The sequence below is a fragment of the Cynoglossus semilaevis genome, chromosome 6, assembly GCF_000523025.1.
Source record: "Cynoglossus semilaevis isolate Cse_v1.0 chromosome 6, Cse_v1.0, whole genome shotgun sequence".
Lineage (NCBI taxonomy): Eukaryota > Metazoa > Chordata > Actinopteri > Pleuronectiformes > Cynoglossidae > Cynoglossus > Cynoglossus semilaevis.
The window spans coordinates 5,870,020-5,889,269 of NC_024312.1; the positions used below are offsets into that span (position 1 = coordinate 5,870,020).

The 19,250-nt window shown below is 40.9% G+C and overlaps 1 protein-coding gene across 1 annotated transcript in view; it reads left to right on the top strand.

The window, feature by feature from the left end:
* Nucleotides 1–1,519: 1,519 nt before the first annotated feature.
* Nucleotides 1,520–19,250, top strand: part of bcar1 (BCAR1 scaffold protein, Cas family member) — a 66,433-nt gene continuing 48,702 nt past the window's right edge. Inside the window, exon 1 of the mRNA XM_008311549.3 lies at nucleotides 1,520–2,077. Within this exon, the coding sequence (XP_008309771.1) occupies nucleotides 2,066–2,077 (12 nt within the window). The 5' untranslated portion in view covers nucleotides 1,520–2,065. The remainder of the gene's footprint in view (nucleotides 2,078–19,250) is intronic.

Genomic DNA, 19,250 nt, shown 5'->3' on the forward strand with positions numbered 1-19,250 from the left:
AGCTACACAGTCTAATGGTAGCTCTGCTGTCTTTGACCACATCAAACATGTATCTCATTGAGGTAATACTGCATGGTTTGAATTACTGCAGCGATAAGAAAACACTCAAGTTGCACAATTATTGCACAACCACCGTATGCTCTTTGTCACATCTGTGCATCGTCTTTGAGGCTGACAAACTTCATGCATTACTGCCATCTACTGATTTGGAGTGTATGAATTATTGAAAGATTGTGTACGCAATAAATATTAAAGTAAATGTGTTACAGGTACACTGTTTAATTGTTAAATGGTTGGTCTTGGAGAAAATTGCAAGTGTAGTCACACGTTCACATTAACGGGCACATGAAGGACAGAAAGAAGGACAGGAGGATGTTGATGACATCTTGCAATGTGAATTTCATGGTTATTTCTGACAGGACAGAGTGTTAACCAGTAGTTATCATCCGATATAAATGTATCAGTGGCGGCAATTAACTGTAATGACTTCCCACATTTCACCTGGGAAGATGATAGGAAATGTCAGTAACATTCTGTCAGAGGTGGATGGGATTAAAGTGGGCTGAAATAATGGCAAACACGACCGTCAACAAACTGACGTGCGCTGCCTCCTGTCTTCCCCAGGCCATGTATTATTTACACCATAGCCAGAGGCTAATCTTTTTACATGGATCCAGTGCATTAAAAATGTATGGACATGTAATACTTTAACCATTTGTAAATCCCATGTACAGCACACATGCTCTGTTGCAGTGAAACCAGGGTCTCATACAACTGTGTCATCCATTATTTAGGTTTTTTTAAATTGGGTTAAATATCCAAACATCCACAGTGAAGCTAGTTGTCTAAATCTGAAGGTGACTTGACAAGAGGTCGAAGGTCACTACGTCTGAGACTGTTAAGTAAAATTACTTCAGCTGAAATGTTAATTGAACAAAGGTTTCTATTTAACAGGTTTGCAGAACATAAAGAAAGAAACAGGTCACTCAAAATGTAATTAAGTCAAGTTAACATTCTGGTTTTCTTGACAAAACAAATGAGTAGACTGGAGTTAAAACAACTACCAAACATGAAGAGTTCGTTACTCAGACAAAAGCTATTTTGAATTTTATATGTTCAACAAATTAATATAAGCTAAAGGAACTAAGTAAAAAACGTTAGTTTTGACGCAGGTTTAGTTCATACGTCACATAAAGGTACGACTTTATTTGTATAAATGTATGACTTCCGGTAACTTTACGACTCTATTCTTCTCTAAATTGACGATTTTTGATACGTTCACAACGATTTACTTTTTTCATAAATTAACGACTTTTAATCTCGCAATTTTAGCTGTTCGTTAGCCACAAACGGCTGTAATATCCCGTTACGACGTAACTATCATTTAAGCCAATTTGTTTTTTGTTTTTGTGTTTTGTTTTTTTAAATAAATAACACGGCGTAACTTTAAGAAATGTCTTAGTAGAATATTGAAAGAGGAGGCGGACGTTTAAAGGTCGTAATGTGGGTTTTTTGTGTCGGTGCATCCCTGCTGTGAGGCGGTCCCTTTAAGCTGGACGGGCTCGTCCCTGTGGAAGGACGGCAGCAGGCAGCGGCTCCAGGCGGTGCAGTTTCTCCTCTCTCTTCCTCCAAAACCAACCTGTCAACGCAAGGCAGACAGGAGGAAGACACTTCACCCCTCCGAACACTTCTGCTCCGTTTTCCGTAAATTTCAGGAGGTTGAAGAAACATAATAGTCTCCGACAGAGAGAGCGGAGAGACGGACGGAGAAGAGACCGTCTGGTCGGCTGGTCATCAGGCGTCCGTGAAGCCGCCGCCGCCGCCGTGTTTTTTCTCCGCAGACATAATACCTGCAAAACTCTACCAAACATTTGCGTGTTTTCGTGTTCGTCTCCGCGTTTTTGTTTTGTACGTAAAGTATGCAGTATCGAGGAGTGAGGCTCGAGTGAAGGACCAGGGTCTGTTTGTTGGGAAAGTACTGTAGCAGCGTCAGTGACAGAGGTGAGGACCACCGGGAGAGCGTTAACAACAGGAGACACCGACCAGAGTGACAACACCAGCCAACATGTCTGTCCCGGTAAGTGTTCGGACTCCGGTGTTTACGTTAAAAAAATGTCGTCTTCCTTTGACTTATTATTTATTTATTTTCTAAGTGACAGCCCGTGCTTTAAAAAACCTAGCACACACCCAGTTCTGCATCACGCAGCACTTCAGGGATCGACACTTCAACTTTCACAGTGGCTACTGTCAGTCATTTAAATGCCAGTGAAACATGGTTAGTTATAAATATGTAGCATTTTATAGAGGAACTGAATGAGTCAAACCGTGTTTGTGAAACAGCACCAGATCTAGGCTGTTCAGATCGGGAGCTAAACCAAAATCTGGATAGCCCACATTTACACAACCCGTGGAAAACATACTATAGAAAATACCTGATAGGTAAATAACTCAAGCTTCAATTATTTGATTTAAACCAAATTATTAGTTCGGTTCTCACATTATATCTATGTATGTATCAATGTATTGCAGTAAACATGGCTGGTCAGTAGTATTTTTACTAAAGAACAGACAGAGTAGTAGTGGTGTTGAAAAAATCAGACGTGAATTTACTACTATTGTTCAGATTGGCTGGCAAACTAAAATTTGGGCTGCCCACCTTTTTTCACCACATAATTCTTTTTAAGAATGTCTTTATTTTCAAGGCTAGTGATTGCATTTTGAATGAGTTTCAACATATTAGTAATACAACACTTTGATTCTATCTGTCTGTCTTTCTGTCTGTGGAGATCACGAGATTGAAGTGATCAAAATCAGCTCCCTCCAAAAAGAGAAATATGGCGCGTTACACTTGGACATTTTCAAGCCTGAGCTGGAAAGTGTTTGCTGATGTAAACTCGCCCTGAAGGCAAGATTTTAATTATGCCAAGCAACAGCGTCTTTGCTTGGTGATGATGTTATTTTCTCACCTTAAAACTGAAAACTACTATGTTTTATGTTTGGGGGAAAAGGAGTGATAAAACCAAGGAAACGCGGTGGACACTGGAGTCACAAGAACTTAACGTTGCCAGAGTCAGAATTGGACCTATGTTTAGTTCAGTGGCATTAGACAAGATTATAAAGGGGAAACTCTGCTACTGGAGAATCTTTGTATTGAGAGGGGGGGGGGGTATTTGATGGGGCATTGCATCCCCTTGCCCCTTTGACTATACCATAGAACCAGACATCAGTGGACAGGGGCTGTTAATGGGGCAGTTTGCCTTCTATCTTTTTGGTTTCAGACCTGAGTGGTGCCACAGTTATTCTTGGCAGTGCTGGCCTTTCAACACATCTAGACAGCTGACGTTGCCTCCCCCTCCTTCCCCCCGCCCTCCCAATCTGCCTCATTCTACCTCCCTCTTTTTGCTGTTTGGTTGTTGATCGTTCAGGTGGGCTTGACGGAGCTTGTAGTGTACGAGTTTATCAGATTCCTGAGAATCTGTTGCACAAAACATGCCCGAAGGCTGTGTTTGCTGTGTTTGCTGTGTGTGTGTGCGTCTTTATAAGACTATGAGGACATAACAACGTTGTCAAGACAAGTCCAGAGGACATGTTGTAAGTCATATTTGAAAGAAAAGGCTTGGGTCTCTCACATGACTGTTTTTGTTTAAAAAGAGCAGAAAAAAAGCTCAGGATTTCCTGTCAATAAAACAAATCTGATTTTTAGATGCCGAAAAGTAGAAGTACTGGGGTTTCTATGAAACTGCCAGACTGAGTGGGTAGATTTGGTCAAAAATAACCCTAATTTGAAGAAAGAAAGAAAAAAAGTCTGTTTCTTCTTTCTTTCTTTTCTGGCTTTATCAAACGTAATGCATGAATTATTGCACATCAACCCAGAACATCTTTGTCTGTTTTTGTTTGTTTGTAGTTGTTATGGTGATGTAGCTTTAACTAACCTCATGCCTCTGCAGCTATGTTCTCAGATGGTTTGTGGTCTTTCATGACATTGGGTTTCATGATGTACTCTTCCATATCTGTCAGTCATGTCACGGCACATGTTCATGGTTCTGTCATCGTTTAATCTGAGACAGTGACCATCATCACGGAAGAAATAACCGTGTAGTGTGACCTTGGCATTAAACGCCAACTGCAGCATAAATGGTGTCACTGTTATTTGTCAATCTTTCAGAGACAAGAAGCATTTATTTACAGGAGCATGTGCGAGTTTTCTTGTAAATATAAAGTGAAATTCTCCTGCAGCGCCTGAATGTAGGCTCTATCTTTAGCACTCAACTGTCACTACCACACACCGGATGATTCATGTGTACTGTAGGTGGGAAAGGGTGAGCAGAGGTTTGGAAGGCTCGCCGATGGTGTTCATTAACTCCATGTCAAAGATTTCTATTTCTGAAACATGTTCCTGTGACAGAAGGATCTTCTTGTTTGTTTGTTTTTTTTTACTTGGCTGGTGGACCTTCTTTTTTTCTCTTTGTGTGTGGCCTTTTGCAGCTCTAATATGGTTTGTTTACCAGGTAAAAATATCATCACTTCCTTTGTCAGTCTGACTGACTGGATCAAAATACCTACTCACAACAATGTCATTTAATATTGAGTTTAGAATGTTGTCTTAAATGTTACATCTTCTAAAAATCACGTTTCTCTAACAGTTCTTTGGGTAAGAAGATTGGTTTTGTTGTTGTACAAGATTCACATGTTTCAAGCCCTTATCTGTACTGGACGTCTGGCGCTGGAACTGTTTTATAAATCTGCAGGTAAATGGACATCAGACGTAATAGTCAGTACTATGATAACTTAGGTCCATGGTTCCCAAATTAGAGGACATAAATTAGAAGGGTAAATGGTCCACTGTAGCCCTTTTCTTTTACTGGGTACCAAGTGCTTTACACTTCAGTTATTGCCATCTACCTAAGTTTAGAATTGAACCCAAAACAGTCCAGAAGTAACTGCCTAATGAGCTGCAGCCACTACTCCCAGAGGAACAACAGCATGTTACACAGCAAAGCAAATTAATTTCTAGGTTAATGTTTTTTTTTATTTGTCCCAAATAGGGAAAAGCACTGATTTGTAATTTTATTTCCTTTGTTCAGGGAGAATAGCAGCCTTGTAGGAATTACAGTGTTTTAAATAAAGATTAAAGCAGTAGCTGTGAATGTATCGACATGGGGGGGGAGGGGGGGCAAGGGGTGTAAAGGCAGGTGAGGAGGGTGTCAATAAATGGTTCTATAAATGGAGGGTGCTGCAGTTAGGTTTGGGAACTACAGAAAAAGGGCACGATTTCCAAAGTAACAGACAGAGGGTAAACTACGGTCACCATAAAAACCTCACAACAAAACCCTGCTCTATCTCTCTCTCGTCACCACCTGGTACTCATGTTCACCAACGTCGCTTCATTTAATGTTGCTCCTGGGAACAACGTTTAAGACAAGACATTTTCCATGCCGGTGCATAATGACAGCAGAACCCTCCTCTGCTGCTGGGTGTTGCGTTATCTCCTGTACTACGTGTGTGTGTCTGTGGTGTTTCCACTTACCTGAGTGTGACAGTGGTGAGTACTTTTTCACTGCCTTAGAATGCGCTCTGATCTCTTTAACCTGGCATGAACACACAGAGTCGTTATTTCACGAGTCATGGTAAAGGTTTAGATCTTCTTCTTCTTCTCTGTCTGTGTGGAGGCTGAGGATTGGTTTCGCTCAGAAACAGAGAGACGACTGCAGTGAATTTCTCCACAGTCTGCTTCATCCTCTCTGACAGCAAAGGCAGCTTCACATGCAGGGACAGACAGACAGACAGACAGACGGGCACAGACGCGCGGCACAGCAGGGAGGACAAACTTTTCCAAAGTTGTTGAAAAAGTACAGAACACACCAAATGTTCTGCTGGATGCTTTTCAAAGTGTTCTGTGTAAAATCCCAGTGGAAGGAGGAGTTCACTTTTCACTTTTTCTTTCCTTTGTCAACCTGCGGTAAATCCACTCTTATTTCCTTCCTGCATCACTAGGCTCCAGGAAATCTAACAGCACACGCAGGTCATGTCTGTTCCATACGCTGGTGTTTTCAGACAGTACAAACCAATAAAACAAAGTGAGATGGTTGGCACAGTCTGTGTCCTACTGTTACACCGTGCAGTTCTGTTGTACCGTCCTCTTTAAATGCTTTGAATCACGTGTCAAACACAAGGCCTGCGGGCAGAACGCGGCCCACCACAAGTCTTTTTTTGTGGCCAACCACAACAGTGCATTTCATGATAATGAAAGATCTGTCAGCAGAGATAACTGTGTTTGTTGTATAATATTCTGGAATGTGAGTTTCTGAACCAGTTTTTTTATTACACAGAGCAATGTCCAATATTTGTAACTTAAATAAATAATAATTAAATGCAGAAACATATATTAATACATTATGGAGTTGTTACATCTATACAGTCTTCCGGTTACGACCGGCTCTTTGAGGGGAACTCTGTTGTTGATGTTGATGCCCCCCAGGGAAAATGAGTGTGAGACCCCTGCTTCAGATCAAACCACTCCAACACAGTCGTCCTCACACTGCTGAACGTTTCTGCACTGACACAATACATTTCCAAGTTCATTTTGAAATAGTGCTCTTAATTTTTAAAGCTCCTCAGTTCCGTGGACATTAGGCGGTCGTGATGACCGAGCTTTTCAATATGTGCACCTAAATTATGCAGTGCTGTTCCTCGACACTCATGATAGAACATTGGGTGGAATGTATTTATTGAAATCGCACCCTTTCTGAAGCCTTTGTATTGAGTCCCTTCTTTTGTTTTAATTGCATAAAAACATTGCTATTTGATGTCTGTATTTAAACATATTTTTTAATATTGTGTTGGACTCACCACATAGATCTGTTTGTTTACTGGTTGATATCTGATGGATACTTAAAAATGCATTTTTAATAGCATTTTAATAATTGATACCAGAATTAGAACCAGTCCTTAAACCTCAGGTTGTTGCTTCTAATTTTTTTTTTTTTTTTTTTAAAGCAGAGCCGGTGAGTCTCTCTGTAATATTGGCGTCTGTTAGCAGCACAGAAACTTTTTCTCTTTTTTTTTTTTACTTTCCATCAAATGTACACACAAACAGTTTACCCTCACAGTGTTTAGATGTTGATACCAGACTAGTGTCCAAGCCCAGCTCTAAACCGATAATCTTTTGTTATTTGTTTGTGCTGCCTCTGCGTGTGAAGCTTTGCTTTGTAAGTCAAGAAAGAGCAAAGAGTGAGGACAAGAGAGAGAGAAAGGACATTGTTCTCTGGAAATGAACAAAAAAAAAAACAGACCTGAAAAACTACCCTATTACTTGGTGTTCAGTTTAACACATTAACTCTGAATAAGGTGTTAAAGAAATCACATCCTGTATTTATATACTGGTGGCGAGTAAAGGCTCAAAGTGTTATATCCTGTCTTTCAAGGATTGTAAAATGGAGTTCTGGTTATTTAATTTAACTGTTTATAGTTGAAGTAATGCACTAACTTTAGTGCAGACAAACTAATACAGATCTGTGATGTCGTGATTGGCACGACTGCCTGCTGATTGGTCGACCAAAGTTTATTCTGATGATACTGTAGATGTCTTTGTTTTCGTCTTGCGCTGAAAGATTACGATCTTTGCTCAGTGCCTTTAAGCAGGAGGTTGTTATGGTGGTAGTGTTGCCATGATAACACAGATATAAGAACTGAAATAACAGTATTGATGCGTTTGAGTGTCAGTAGGGTCAGTGCTGCTGCTGCTGCTGCTGCTGCTGCTGCTGCTGTTGCTGGTGCGTGTGTGTGTGTGTGCGTGTGCATCATGCATGTGTTTGCCCATAGATTTCTCACTTCTGTTATCTGTTGTGACATCATCAGTGATGTCCCCACACCTGCCATTTCATCCAGTGACATCCGCCGTCCCCACAGCAACCGTTTCCATGATCTCTCCGGCTGAGGTCGCCGCACGTACGCGTTACACATTAACACACACACGTGAACAAACGTCTGGACGGGCGAACAAACACCCTCTTTCTCTCAGTTGTACTTTCCGTGACGCACAGAATTTTGGCAGATCTGCTCCTAGAAACAGACAGCGAGTGTGTGTGTGTGTGTGTGAGAGGCTAAGTGTTTGAAGCATTTTAAGCCCAGTGTAGCTGGGGATGTGTGAATCATGTACACACACACTCACACACATATTGAGTGTAGGATGTTTTGTCTGTTTGAATGCTCTGCTTCTGTGGGGAGCTGAACCTACACCAGTCTGTAGCTGGAGGCTCTTCAGCTGTGTATTTTTACACACACCCAGTTTAGCAGCTGAAAACAGTCAAAGCTCATATACAATACACGTCCAGAATTTGGAGAAAAAGTTCCAAACAAAAGGGTTTGCAGTTTTTTAATTCAGAAATGTCTTCTGTCTTGAACATAACACGAGGTGCTTCAAATTTCACGAATGGAAAGTATCATCGATTGGCCACAGGTAACGGCAGCATGATAATGACAAATAATACCCCGGCTGTTTCTCAATGACCTGGCCCTGATTGGCTGAATGATAATGTGCTAATCACAACTTCCTGGCCCGTCAGTGTCCTTGAGGTCCTCCTCACCACTGCTGATGCTGCACCATCTGTATATGGATGTGTGTGAATGGGAAATGAGGCAAACATTGTAAAGCTCCCCGAGTGGGCCACTGACCAAGCACCGCTCCACGATAAGTGCAGCCCATTTAATGTTCAAAGAAACTACAGCTCCAGATTGAACTCCGGTGAGAAGCTGAAGGTGTGGTGTGAAAAATCATATCTGCAGAAAAATGGCTAGAACAGAACATAAGCTAGATCCAGAATGAGGAAAACAAAAATGGACGTACGTGCCACTTAAACTAGTGATGGTGGTGGTAACCAGAGACCTAAATGGGTCCAAACAAATTGGTGCTGGTTACCAGAGACCTAAATGGGTCCAAACAAAGACACAGACACTGATGTCAACTTGATAAAATATTGAAAATCCTATTGGTCGTCAGGTGTGGATGGACGACCTGGCGATTGATTTTCGTACGATGTCATTGCGACGTAAAGTGAAGTAAAAAGTTTTAATTCTAAATTCAAATACATCACTTTTTTCATTGTTTGATGAGCATCTATGGAGGAAGTCAGACACAAATATCGAAGTCCTGTCGCTGACTTTGACAATTAAACATGACCAGATGTGTGTGTATGTGTTAGTGTATTATAGTATGTGTGGGTCTGCACTGCCTGAAATACATTGTACTCTAAAGATTTTAGTATAAATGTTTATGCGCGGCAGGTATTTGCACACATCATGGCGCTGTCAAGTATTATTTGTGGTCATCTAAAGAAAGACTGAGTCAGGCTTTCACCCTCCTAACACATCTGTATGCTGTGGGTGGGGTTTCCTAAGGATGCACACAGGGACTGTTTAATCATCGCCGTGCTATAGCGGCGCAATAGATCACCGCAGTGAATGGTTTTATTTCTATATTAATGGTTTCTTAACAGATAGAACTCCTCCCTTCCGTCTGAGTGCTCACACATGCACATGTACACCTTGCATCTCAATTACCCTCAGCTCTCCCTGTTCTCGGCAGGGAGTTGCTATGGGCAACAGTGGGGTCTGCTGAGTGTGGCAGTAACATATATGATGAAGCTGGTGCGTGTCATAATATTGGAGCAGGCAGACAGGAACCTCAAATATTTTCGTACTGTGTTCAGCGTTTCAGGGTGTGGTGGATTTGTCTTCTCTTTGGCTCTGCTTCCTTAACAGCAAATCATTGTTCTCCTCTACTGTTAGACCAGACGTCCCTGTGTCCTTCTACAGCCAGTGACTGTCCTACTGTACGGCACTCTGATATGACATTGTTAATTCTGTCAATCCCTTTTCGGCATATTTTCAATAAATTAAATATATATATATATATACATTAATTGTAGTACATGCATATTTTCAATAAATTAATTATATATATATACATTAATTGTAGTACAGTATTTTCTCAGTCAAGTACGACTTAAATTGATCCCGTTGTTTTACTGCAGAGATGTCTCACATGTTTCTGTTTTTGAAAAAATAATAACTGTGGGTTTAAGGGTCGATGGTTAGTTAAATAAAGATCACCGGCAACAATTCGGTTGCTTTGGTGGCGCTACGATTCCTCAGGTTAAAAGGCAGTACAGCCACTCCAGTAATGAAACAGTAGGAAGGAGGTTTCATCCAATCGACATTTGCATTATTCACTTTCAATAATAATAATAATAAAGAAATCCGAACTGGGGAATTGCTTTTTGATTTTAATACCGATCGTACAGCTGCATTCAAATATGGTTTCCATGATGATGTTGTAATCAATAATAATTTCACAAGTGTTCTAAACCAGTGAGGTTGCACCACGCAGGAGGTTGTTAACCGGTAAATACTGGAATTGATTGTCTTCTCAGGCCTGATTTATGGTTCCCCGTTGGTCCGGGTTATTGATCTCCACAGAGCTCTGTGCACCCTACATGGACCATACCTGGAGCTACTCTGTACAGGTCTGGCTGTAAGTGATGTGCACTCCCCCAGAATTGTTAGTAAGCATTGCAGTGATGCATATCCAGAAAGCTGTAATTGATCTTCCCGGTGGTTTCCAATTCACTTCCAGCTGCCCGTAGAAATCAAAGGGCAAGTATGTAACCATTTTTGCTAACAGTTTACAAACACAGGGTATGTCTCCTACTCTGGCATTTTTTCCAAAATCACTAAATACTATCTGTGAACCACTGGGATTCCATGGAGGATTATTTTGTATAAATATATAGTCATATCTATCTATCAATCTGTCAATTCTGAATACTTTCAAGTCAATCTGCTTTCAAGCACAATTCTGAATACTGCAGTACTGTGTCTTCTCTGTAGCAGTCAACAGTATTTATATCTTCAGTACAATGGACCCAGACAGTTCTTACAACTACGAGGCTTATCTTGACCAGTGTTGTTTATAGAATTTCAATGTGAACAGATTTCCTGTAGGTTTCACATTCAGCTCTGTTGTTCTTTACCTTGTTACATTACAAAGTTCAGCTCAGCTCAGTTGTTCTTTACCTTGTTACATTACAAATTAGCATTTTAAATGTCATTAATGTGTTGGCTAACTACTAACTAGCATCAAGACACGTGTGAGTGAGACACAGCTGTGAGATGGACTGACATTCACGGGTTGTTGCAGCGATTCCTACTGCAAACACATATCATTTTTTAATCCTCAACACCCGTGTTAGATTTCCAACCTCGTCTATGAAAGTCACTGAAGGTGGAAAATAATAGTTATTTACTGTTGGAAAACACCGTGCCAGATGGCCTGCCATCATATCCCTGGAGAAGATGCCCAGTAAATGTGTTAAAGAGAAGCAGTGGTGTTATTATGGTGGTGCAGGTAAAGGGCTGTCAGTGTTATCAGCACAGTTCACACATTGTTGCGCTTGTGTTCACTCTCTGTCTGTTAAATCACTGTAGGCAGCAGTGTGTGAGCTGACTGTTGCAGCCAGATGATCACGCCTTGGCATTTGACTGCAGTCAGCACGGCGGAGAATACGCTCTGTGTACAGCAGCAGTGTCATCAGAGGATATTCATGTTTTTATATCAGCACAGGGGAGAGTCAGATACTTTGTGTTTCTGCAAATATTTGTACGAGAAGACGTCTTTACACACACAGCAGACGGGTGGAGGTGTCGCCAAGGACCAGTATTGGAGCCAGATCTTGCTGAATATAATTTGACTTTTAAAAAACTCTCAGAATTAATGAATTCATTCATTTTGCCACCAAGCCCTAAAGGCACCAAAAAATTAGAGCCCAAATACTGAGCTTTTCTTAAGAAATATTGGCAGTTCATTTGTTTTTTTACACTGGCCCCTGCTGGCTATGATTGTGGAACTGCATCCAAAATGACATTCCCGTTTAACCATTCATCATTTAAATCATTTAAATACAGTCACCCGGTAAGAAATAAAGATTTATCTGATGAGGCAACCTCTGAAGAAGACTGCAGCTGAAAGTGATTCCTTTTTCAAATCCATTACCCATCAGGCTCTGAGCTGAATGTAAGTCTCAACCTTTAAACCTGCAGCAGACGGCCCTGTTTGTGCTGTACGCAGTAACATGCGGAGTATGTTGTAATATCGTGTCCTTATCTCGGCCTCCATTAGCCATGAACGCATTAGTATTGATCAGCTAATATGCTGGGACAGAGCTTTTCTGACCGATGGATGTGTAGGTCATGTGCAACATTTAGATGTTCTCCACCAAAAGTGCACGTCCACAAATGTCACTCTACGATCGTTGTTGATATAATCTACGCCAGGAAAATATTTTTAAATTTATAAAATATGACACAATTCTGCTATCTAGAGTGTCATTCTAGCTGCCACTACGCCCCCTACTGTTAATGGATGCATCCCGTGTATGATCCCAGATATGTGACATAATCGACCTGTTTTGGTTCGTTCACACTTCCTAATCTCCCTCGTCAACATTTGGAAAATTCCCAATACTGAAATTCCTAATTGACAAATGATTCATGTGTTGTACAGTTGTCTGTGGTCTGCGTGTCTGTTGTTAGTCGGTACATTCAGTTGCTCTTTTAGATAAAGAACTATTTATGTCTGTGGTTGGTTGACGTTATTTCTAGCCAGAGAGTAAAGACCATAAACGGCGTGAAAGTGTTAGCCTGGCTCAGTCGTAGTGAAACGCCATTGATCAACAACACTTACAAAACCCTGCTGGCAAGTAAGAGTCGTTGTGTGCAATGAGGCATTTTTAAATAATGAGTGTTCCATTAAATGCAGCATTGGTTTGTGTGTTTGTGTGTGTGTGTGTTTATGCCTTTGGGGTTTTTTAATCATTTACCTTTAAGTACCATAAGTTAACAATTCAAAGATCTCAAATATTTTATGATAGAAATGTATTATCTAAGGACTAGTTAGATCATGTTCACTATGTAGTTTCTGATGATTTGTTTAATTTCTTTTGTCTGTGAGGACGTGTTGATGACTTGAATGACATTGGTCTGGTTTTCAGTCCATAATTCCACCCTTTGTGACATATGCTACTTCCCTAATGTATTTTTTTCAGTGGAAACAGTGACAATTTTTTCTTCTACGTGCATAGTTGCCGGCTGTATTATATAAAAATATCCACGTACACATTTCTAGAAAATACAACCAAAGGGCAGCATCACTGCAGAAACACCACCAGGCTGTTTGGTTAGAAAATGATTCAGTTGCTACTGTGTACATTTCATGGTCAATGGTAATAAATAGCAGCACACTCTCAGATCAATTCAAGAATTAAATCATATAAAATACAAAATATAATTCCTGGTTATTTTCTCTGCCTCTTTCCCCTCGTCTCTCCAGTTCACTAAATACCTTGATTTATTCAGATATTTTCCCTCCCCCAGTACACCCCCCAGGTCGGACACGCCTCATTCCAGTTTGTCTCCGTTTGGCCTCTGGCCTCTGTCATGATGGCATCTCCATCAGACCTGATTGGATGATTTACAAAGTGTGGAGAATCAGTGGAGGAAAGAAGAAAAAAAGGGCGGGGTGGGAACAGAAGTGGAAGGAGGGAATGAGATGAGGATAATGAAATGGTAAATGGATGGAGGAGAAAGGCAAAGATGGAGAGAGATTAATGATGTGAAGAGGTATATGTTACTGTGCCCAGAGTGAAAGATGGACGACTTGATGTAATTTTACCCCTGCAGATACTTTTCCCCATCATCTTACGTACATGGCTCCTGCATTTCCATCACTCATTCGCTCATCTTTCACTTAATGCCCGACTTCCTTCTTCTCCATATCTGACATCTTAGCACATTCTGGAAATCTAATGACGTGTAGACCTCACAAAACTGCACCAGAACAAATGCCAACACAGTGTAGATTGTAAACAGGGGCATTAGGTTCAGAAATACACTTACACCATTTAAACCAATAAAATAACTCACACTTAAAAAGGTGTATTGGCAGACCCCAAAAACACGCTAGAATTGAACCGTACCATGGTCAACAGATAATGTAGACTTTACTGTGTTATTGTTATAAACTCAGCTATTACAAAAAAACCTCAATGGTCCTCGTGGTTGGACAAGAACATCCTTTAAGTTTAAATAAACTCTGAAACAAAAACCAACTTCATATATAATTCATCCCACCAAACCAGAGCAGTGATTTCCATCCAGCTGTGAGAGATCATCAGCTGTGCCGTAAAAAAAAAAAAAAAATTCAATTTCACCCAATTGGTCTGAAAACTACACGTTCTTTACTGCATGTGAAATATGGGTCATTGCTCCAAAAAAAAGTTAGGGAAACGGTGAACTAGAGCAATTACTCAGTTTTATTTTATGCTGCACTAAAACCAGAATCACTAACATTAACCAAAATGTAGCCGTTTAGAGAATCTGTAGTTAAGACTTGAGATCTTATGTATTATGTATTTTTGTAAATATAAGTACAACAAATAATCCTGAGTGTTTTTTTTTTTGTTTTGTTTTTTTTTGTTTTCTTAAGTTGTGCCTGTGTCTCCACTTAAAGAAAACATCGACGTCCCTGAATTCCTCTTACCTTCATGAACACGTTTGTCCAAGCTGGTATTCAGACGATTTTATTGATCTCAAGAAGGGCAATTTATTTTCAACCTACGCTTCCATTCACACTATACAACAATCAGTGTCATATGTCAGCTCTTTGTTCTGCCCGGAGGTCTGAAGACTCCACTGTGGACTCAGAAGTCACAACATTCAAACTGATAACAAGGTTCAGCACCTTGTGGCGGTTCAGTGTAGAACACCAAACAGCAGCTATGACCAGTTTGACCAGTGAATGATGATAAGAGCTGTGTTAGGTTTAGTCAGATTTTTTTTTTTTTTTTCATCACTCCAAATTAAAACATTTGAAATCAGAGCAAACACCAACCCGGTCGACATAGTGGAAGATGCTCACATGTTCTCAATGTCCTCTAGTAGTAGTAGTAGTAGTAGTAGTAGTAGTAGTAGTAGTAGTAGTAGTAGTAGTAGTAGTAGTAGTAGTAGTAGTAGTAGTAGTAGTAGTAGTAGTAGTAGTAGTAGTAGTAGTAGTAGTAGTAGTAGTAGTAGTAGTAGTAGTAGTAGTAGTAGTAGTAGTAGTAGTAGTAGTAGTAGTAGTAGTAGTAGTAGTAGTAGTAGTAGTAGTAGTAGTAGTAGTAGTAGTATTTCAGGATTAATTTTTTTTTGTATTTTTTAGACTTCAGACTTTTCGACTTTCTTTTGCACATGAACCAAACCCAACAGGCGACCCCTGTAATCCGCGGTCTGCTCTGCGGGGCAGGTAACTGCAGCACAGACTCAGCCCCGTGTCTGAGGTGACTGTTAAACACATGGCTGGCGTGCTGGTGGGGGAGAGGTGATCTCAGTGGAACGAATGATGCTGCGTGTGTTGGGACATCAGTGAAGAGGTTTGATCTTGTGCCAGAGATTTATATAAAAACAAAACAAAGTTCTCTGTGGATTCATTGTGCGTGGATTTGCCTGTTGCCACAGTGGAATCACTCCAGACCTTTAAATTACCCCCGTCAGGATCAATTTGGACTCGAGACTATAGATGGATCCTAATGTGTACACCTGCATATCTACCATCCACCAGGAGGCGATGTTGCGGAACAGCTTAAGTTCTAATGCCACAAAACAACCGATTCAAATTGTATTTGATTTATAATGAGTCAATTGTACATTTTTGTGAACTTTTTTTTATTTAAGAAAAACAATAATAATCAATGAAATTATAAATTAATTTTGTTTTGCATGAGGAACATTTGTGGTCTGCAGACCACTCAGTGAGAACAGTTGCCTTAAAACACATGACATTTCCACTTTCCTGTTCTAGAAAGAAGTTAGAAAAAATTGTCAAGAGTTCAATACAGGAAAAAAAAAGAGTTAAAAATACATATAGGAAAGAATTTCCAAAAGCTGAAGCAAATGAAAAGAACTACAACAGTTAGAGCAGACGTGGCTGTGAGGTGCACAGGAAAGGTCCAGGTTGAATAGAAAGTGTCAGGGAAAGGACAAAAACACCTCCACGTTCCCTGGCAGCATATTCACCCCGTCAGGGGATCATCTTCCCCCCCCCACCCCCCACCTGGGAATAGCTCCACCACTTCCTTCTATTTACCCTCTTCAGTTTTCAGCATCCCTTCCTTATTTGTGCTCTCCCCTCTGCAGCGCCCCCTCTGTCTGGATCCTCATCATCTCGGCCAACTCTTCCTGTCCCTGTTGTACTGCAGCACTACTGTATTCCATCTATTCCTCCCCTCAATTTAATCATATGTGCGCGCACACACACACACACACACACACACACACGCACACGTACACACTCTGCTTGGTGGCGTGGAATGGCCTTTGTAAGGAGTAAATTGCTTGGCCTCGTGGTTCCCAACCAATTCTCAGAATGGCAGCTGGGCAGATTAAACTCCAAGTGTGTGTATGTGTGTGTATGTGTGTTCATGTGTGTGTGTGTGTGTGTATACAGTTGGAAAAAACCACAAGATGCTTCCATTAATAGAGAGTGAGCAACAACATGGAGAGAAGATGAAGGTGGGCCTCACTCCAAGTCATTAAAAGTGCAGCACAGAAACTCGTTTTTTTTCCGGGCTGATTGTTCCGTCATTGATTATTTTCTCCTTCCATTCAGTCTGTTCATACTTTATATCATTAATCCTCACGCAGACCTGATGTTATTCCCTTTTCTTTTCCTGGTGTCAGAAGAAGTCTAGACGGAAACCATCAATGATTATGTCCCGGCACACTTGTCTTTCCGAGGTTGCAGGCCTGAAGCAGACTTGCTAAGACTGTGGTCAGGTTTTGGCACAGGAGCAGTTTGGTTAGGTCCTAGAGAAGACCGCGGTTATTTCTCTAAGTGTCGTCATCCCAAAAATGTCCTGCAAAATCGCTCAGAACACGCTGACAGTAAACGTAGCGCTTGAAGAAAAAAAAACCCCGGTGTGATGAATTACGCCGTGTAGATTTCAGCAGGTCGGTGATCCCTGTAGAAGATATGTATTCAGAACCTTCCAGCAGAACAGCAGCACCGTGGAGACGCCGTCAGTGAACTTTATGCTGAGTGAAGCTTTTAACACGAGATTTTTTTTTTCTGCTGACTCCAGTGCTGCACGTGAGCATCAGATGGTACATTCATTAAGACTATAGGGTGGAAGTTTGTGTGTGTGTGTGTCAGTGAGCGATTGTGTAGATATTGAACTCAGATATTACACCAAGTCAGCATCCACACACACACAGAGGATTATTTGCGTGTCTGCAGACGTGCAGAGCGGTGTGACTGTGTTCAGTGTGAGGCTCTGACGGTGTGTGGAAAAGCTAAAGCTAAAGCTGATGAAATCTGTGTTGTAGTAATGAATGTGGTCAGGTGAGGGAACGGTGAGTAATCCATATATTTAAGAGTAGACACGATGAGCAGCTAGACCCAGTGGATTCCCACTAAACAGGACCCAAATATTCCTTACAGCCCGATGTAATCACATGGGTTGTGACACGATTGAACTGAAATCACCGTAGAGAATAAAGTTCAACCATGGGGGGGAGGGGGGGGGGGTTGGGGGGGCTTGCTTGCTAACAGCCAACAGCTAAAATTATGGTAGCGTAGTTAGTTTGTGCTGCAGCATTAGCAGCATTAACACCATTAGCATCAGGGTTTTTACGCTATGATCCTATAACATTTGTTATCGTGACTTTCACAAGCGTTTCTTCAATACTCCACTGTGATTTGTTTAAAACTGCATAATTCCAACTAAACTTCTCGTTGACAAATGAAAATAAAATCACATATCAGTGTCGTTTTCCCAGAAATATTGAAATTGGTCTTTCTGTCTGCAATAGCTCCCCTGCCCACTTTGAGACTCTAGAAATTAGGGCAACTTTGTTACATTTACCCCCATATCCCTCCATCTCTGTGTTAAATGTTTATCTCAAATCCCCTGGAGTGTCATTTAAAGTAGTAAATATTGGAAATCTCATTTTTCTTAGATTAGGTTGACTCCAACAGTAGCTGGAATTTGTCTGAAATTGATTTGAAGTTAATTACCTGGATTGAATTTGTTAATGAAAACCATCCAACAAAAACATTTTGTGGAGTTGCTCCTGGAACTGTTGCCTTGACGACATTAAAAGCTGTGCCACTGCTTTTTTTCTAACATCAAGTCTAGTCCCTAAAACCAGTGGACCACGAGGCGAATCGCTGTGGACCTCAGAGTTAGTTAAGAGAATGTTACGCTGCACTTCCTGGCTGCTGTCTTCTTCTTCTTCTTCTTCTTCTTCTTCTAAGTCTTTGTTTTGTCTGCCACATGCCTGCGAGTGTTGAGGCTCATTTATTTTACCACTGTGCTATTTTTACCAGCCAAAGACAAAAATAAAACACTTCTAATTTTACCTGCACCGGCAGCTCCCCTGAGATGTGATTTAGTCACTGGAAGAATGTGACTAAAATGTGAAAGATTTATTCTGGCAGTGACATGGAGCCAATGTGTTCTGATGGTGAGATACTGTCTGAACACTGTTTCTGTTCAACAGTGGGTTTGGCATCAATTATTATTATTTTTTTTTTAATATTGTGAGTGCAGGTGGATAGTAAAAGTCGAGGAATGTGATCAGATGATACGCAGTGGTCACCTCGATTTTTGCCCAGGTGGGGCGCTCTTATCAACTGTTTGACTTTGCATTTGCGTTGGACGTCATGGGCTGTAAGTATGACAGTGGGGAAGCCGTCAAATGTGTCGATCTCGATGACACAAGCAACCGCCTCGTTTGAACACAACACGTTTATTTATGTAGTTGGTCCCACGGTTGTGATGAGTTCATAAATTCAACAGTACGACTGACTGTCAGAGGAGAGTTCTCGTAAAGAGGTCACAGACGTTACTCTCTGCCCAGTACATCAGTAGGACAGTATTTATGGACATATATATATCAATGTTTCCCAAACTTTTTTTTCTGGGGACACATATTTTAAAAGTCACAAACCTTCGTGACCCGAGTCAATAGACATTATTCGTAAACTCCTGGGAAACATGATGCGAGACAACACCCCAAAAAATCTCTTGCGTCCCACCTGAGGGTCGCGACCCAGTCTTTGGGAAACAATGATATACATATAAATTATGAAATTTGTGCAAAGGAAATATATTTGTCATCTGGCCATTGAGTAAAACCGAACATCGTTGATTGGACAGGAA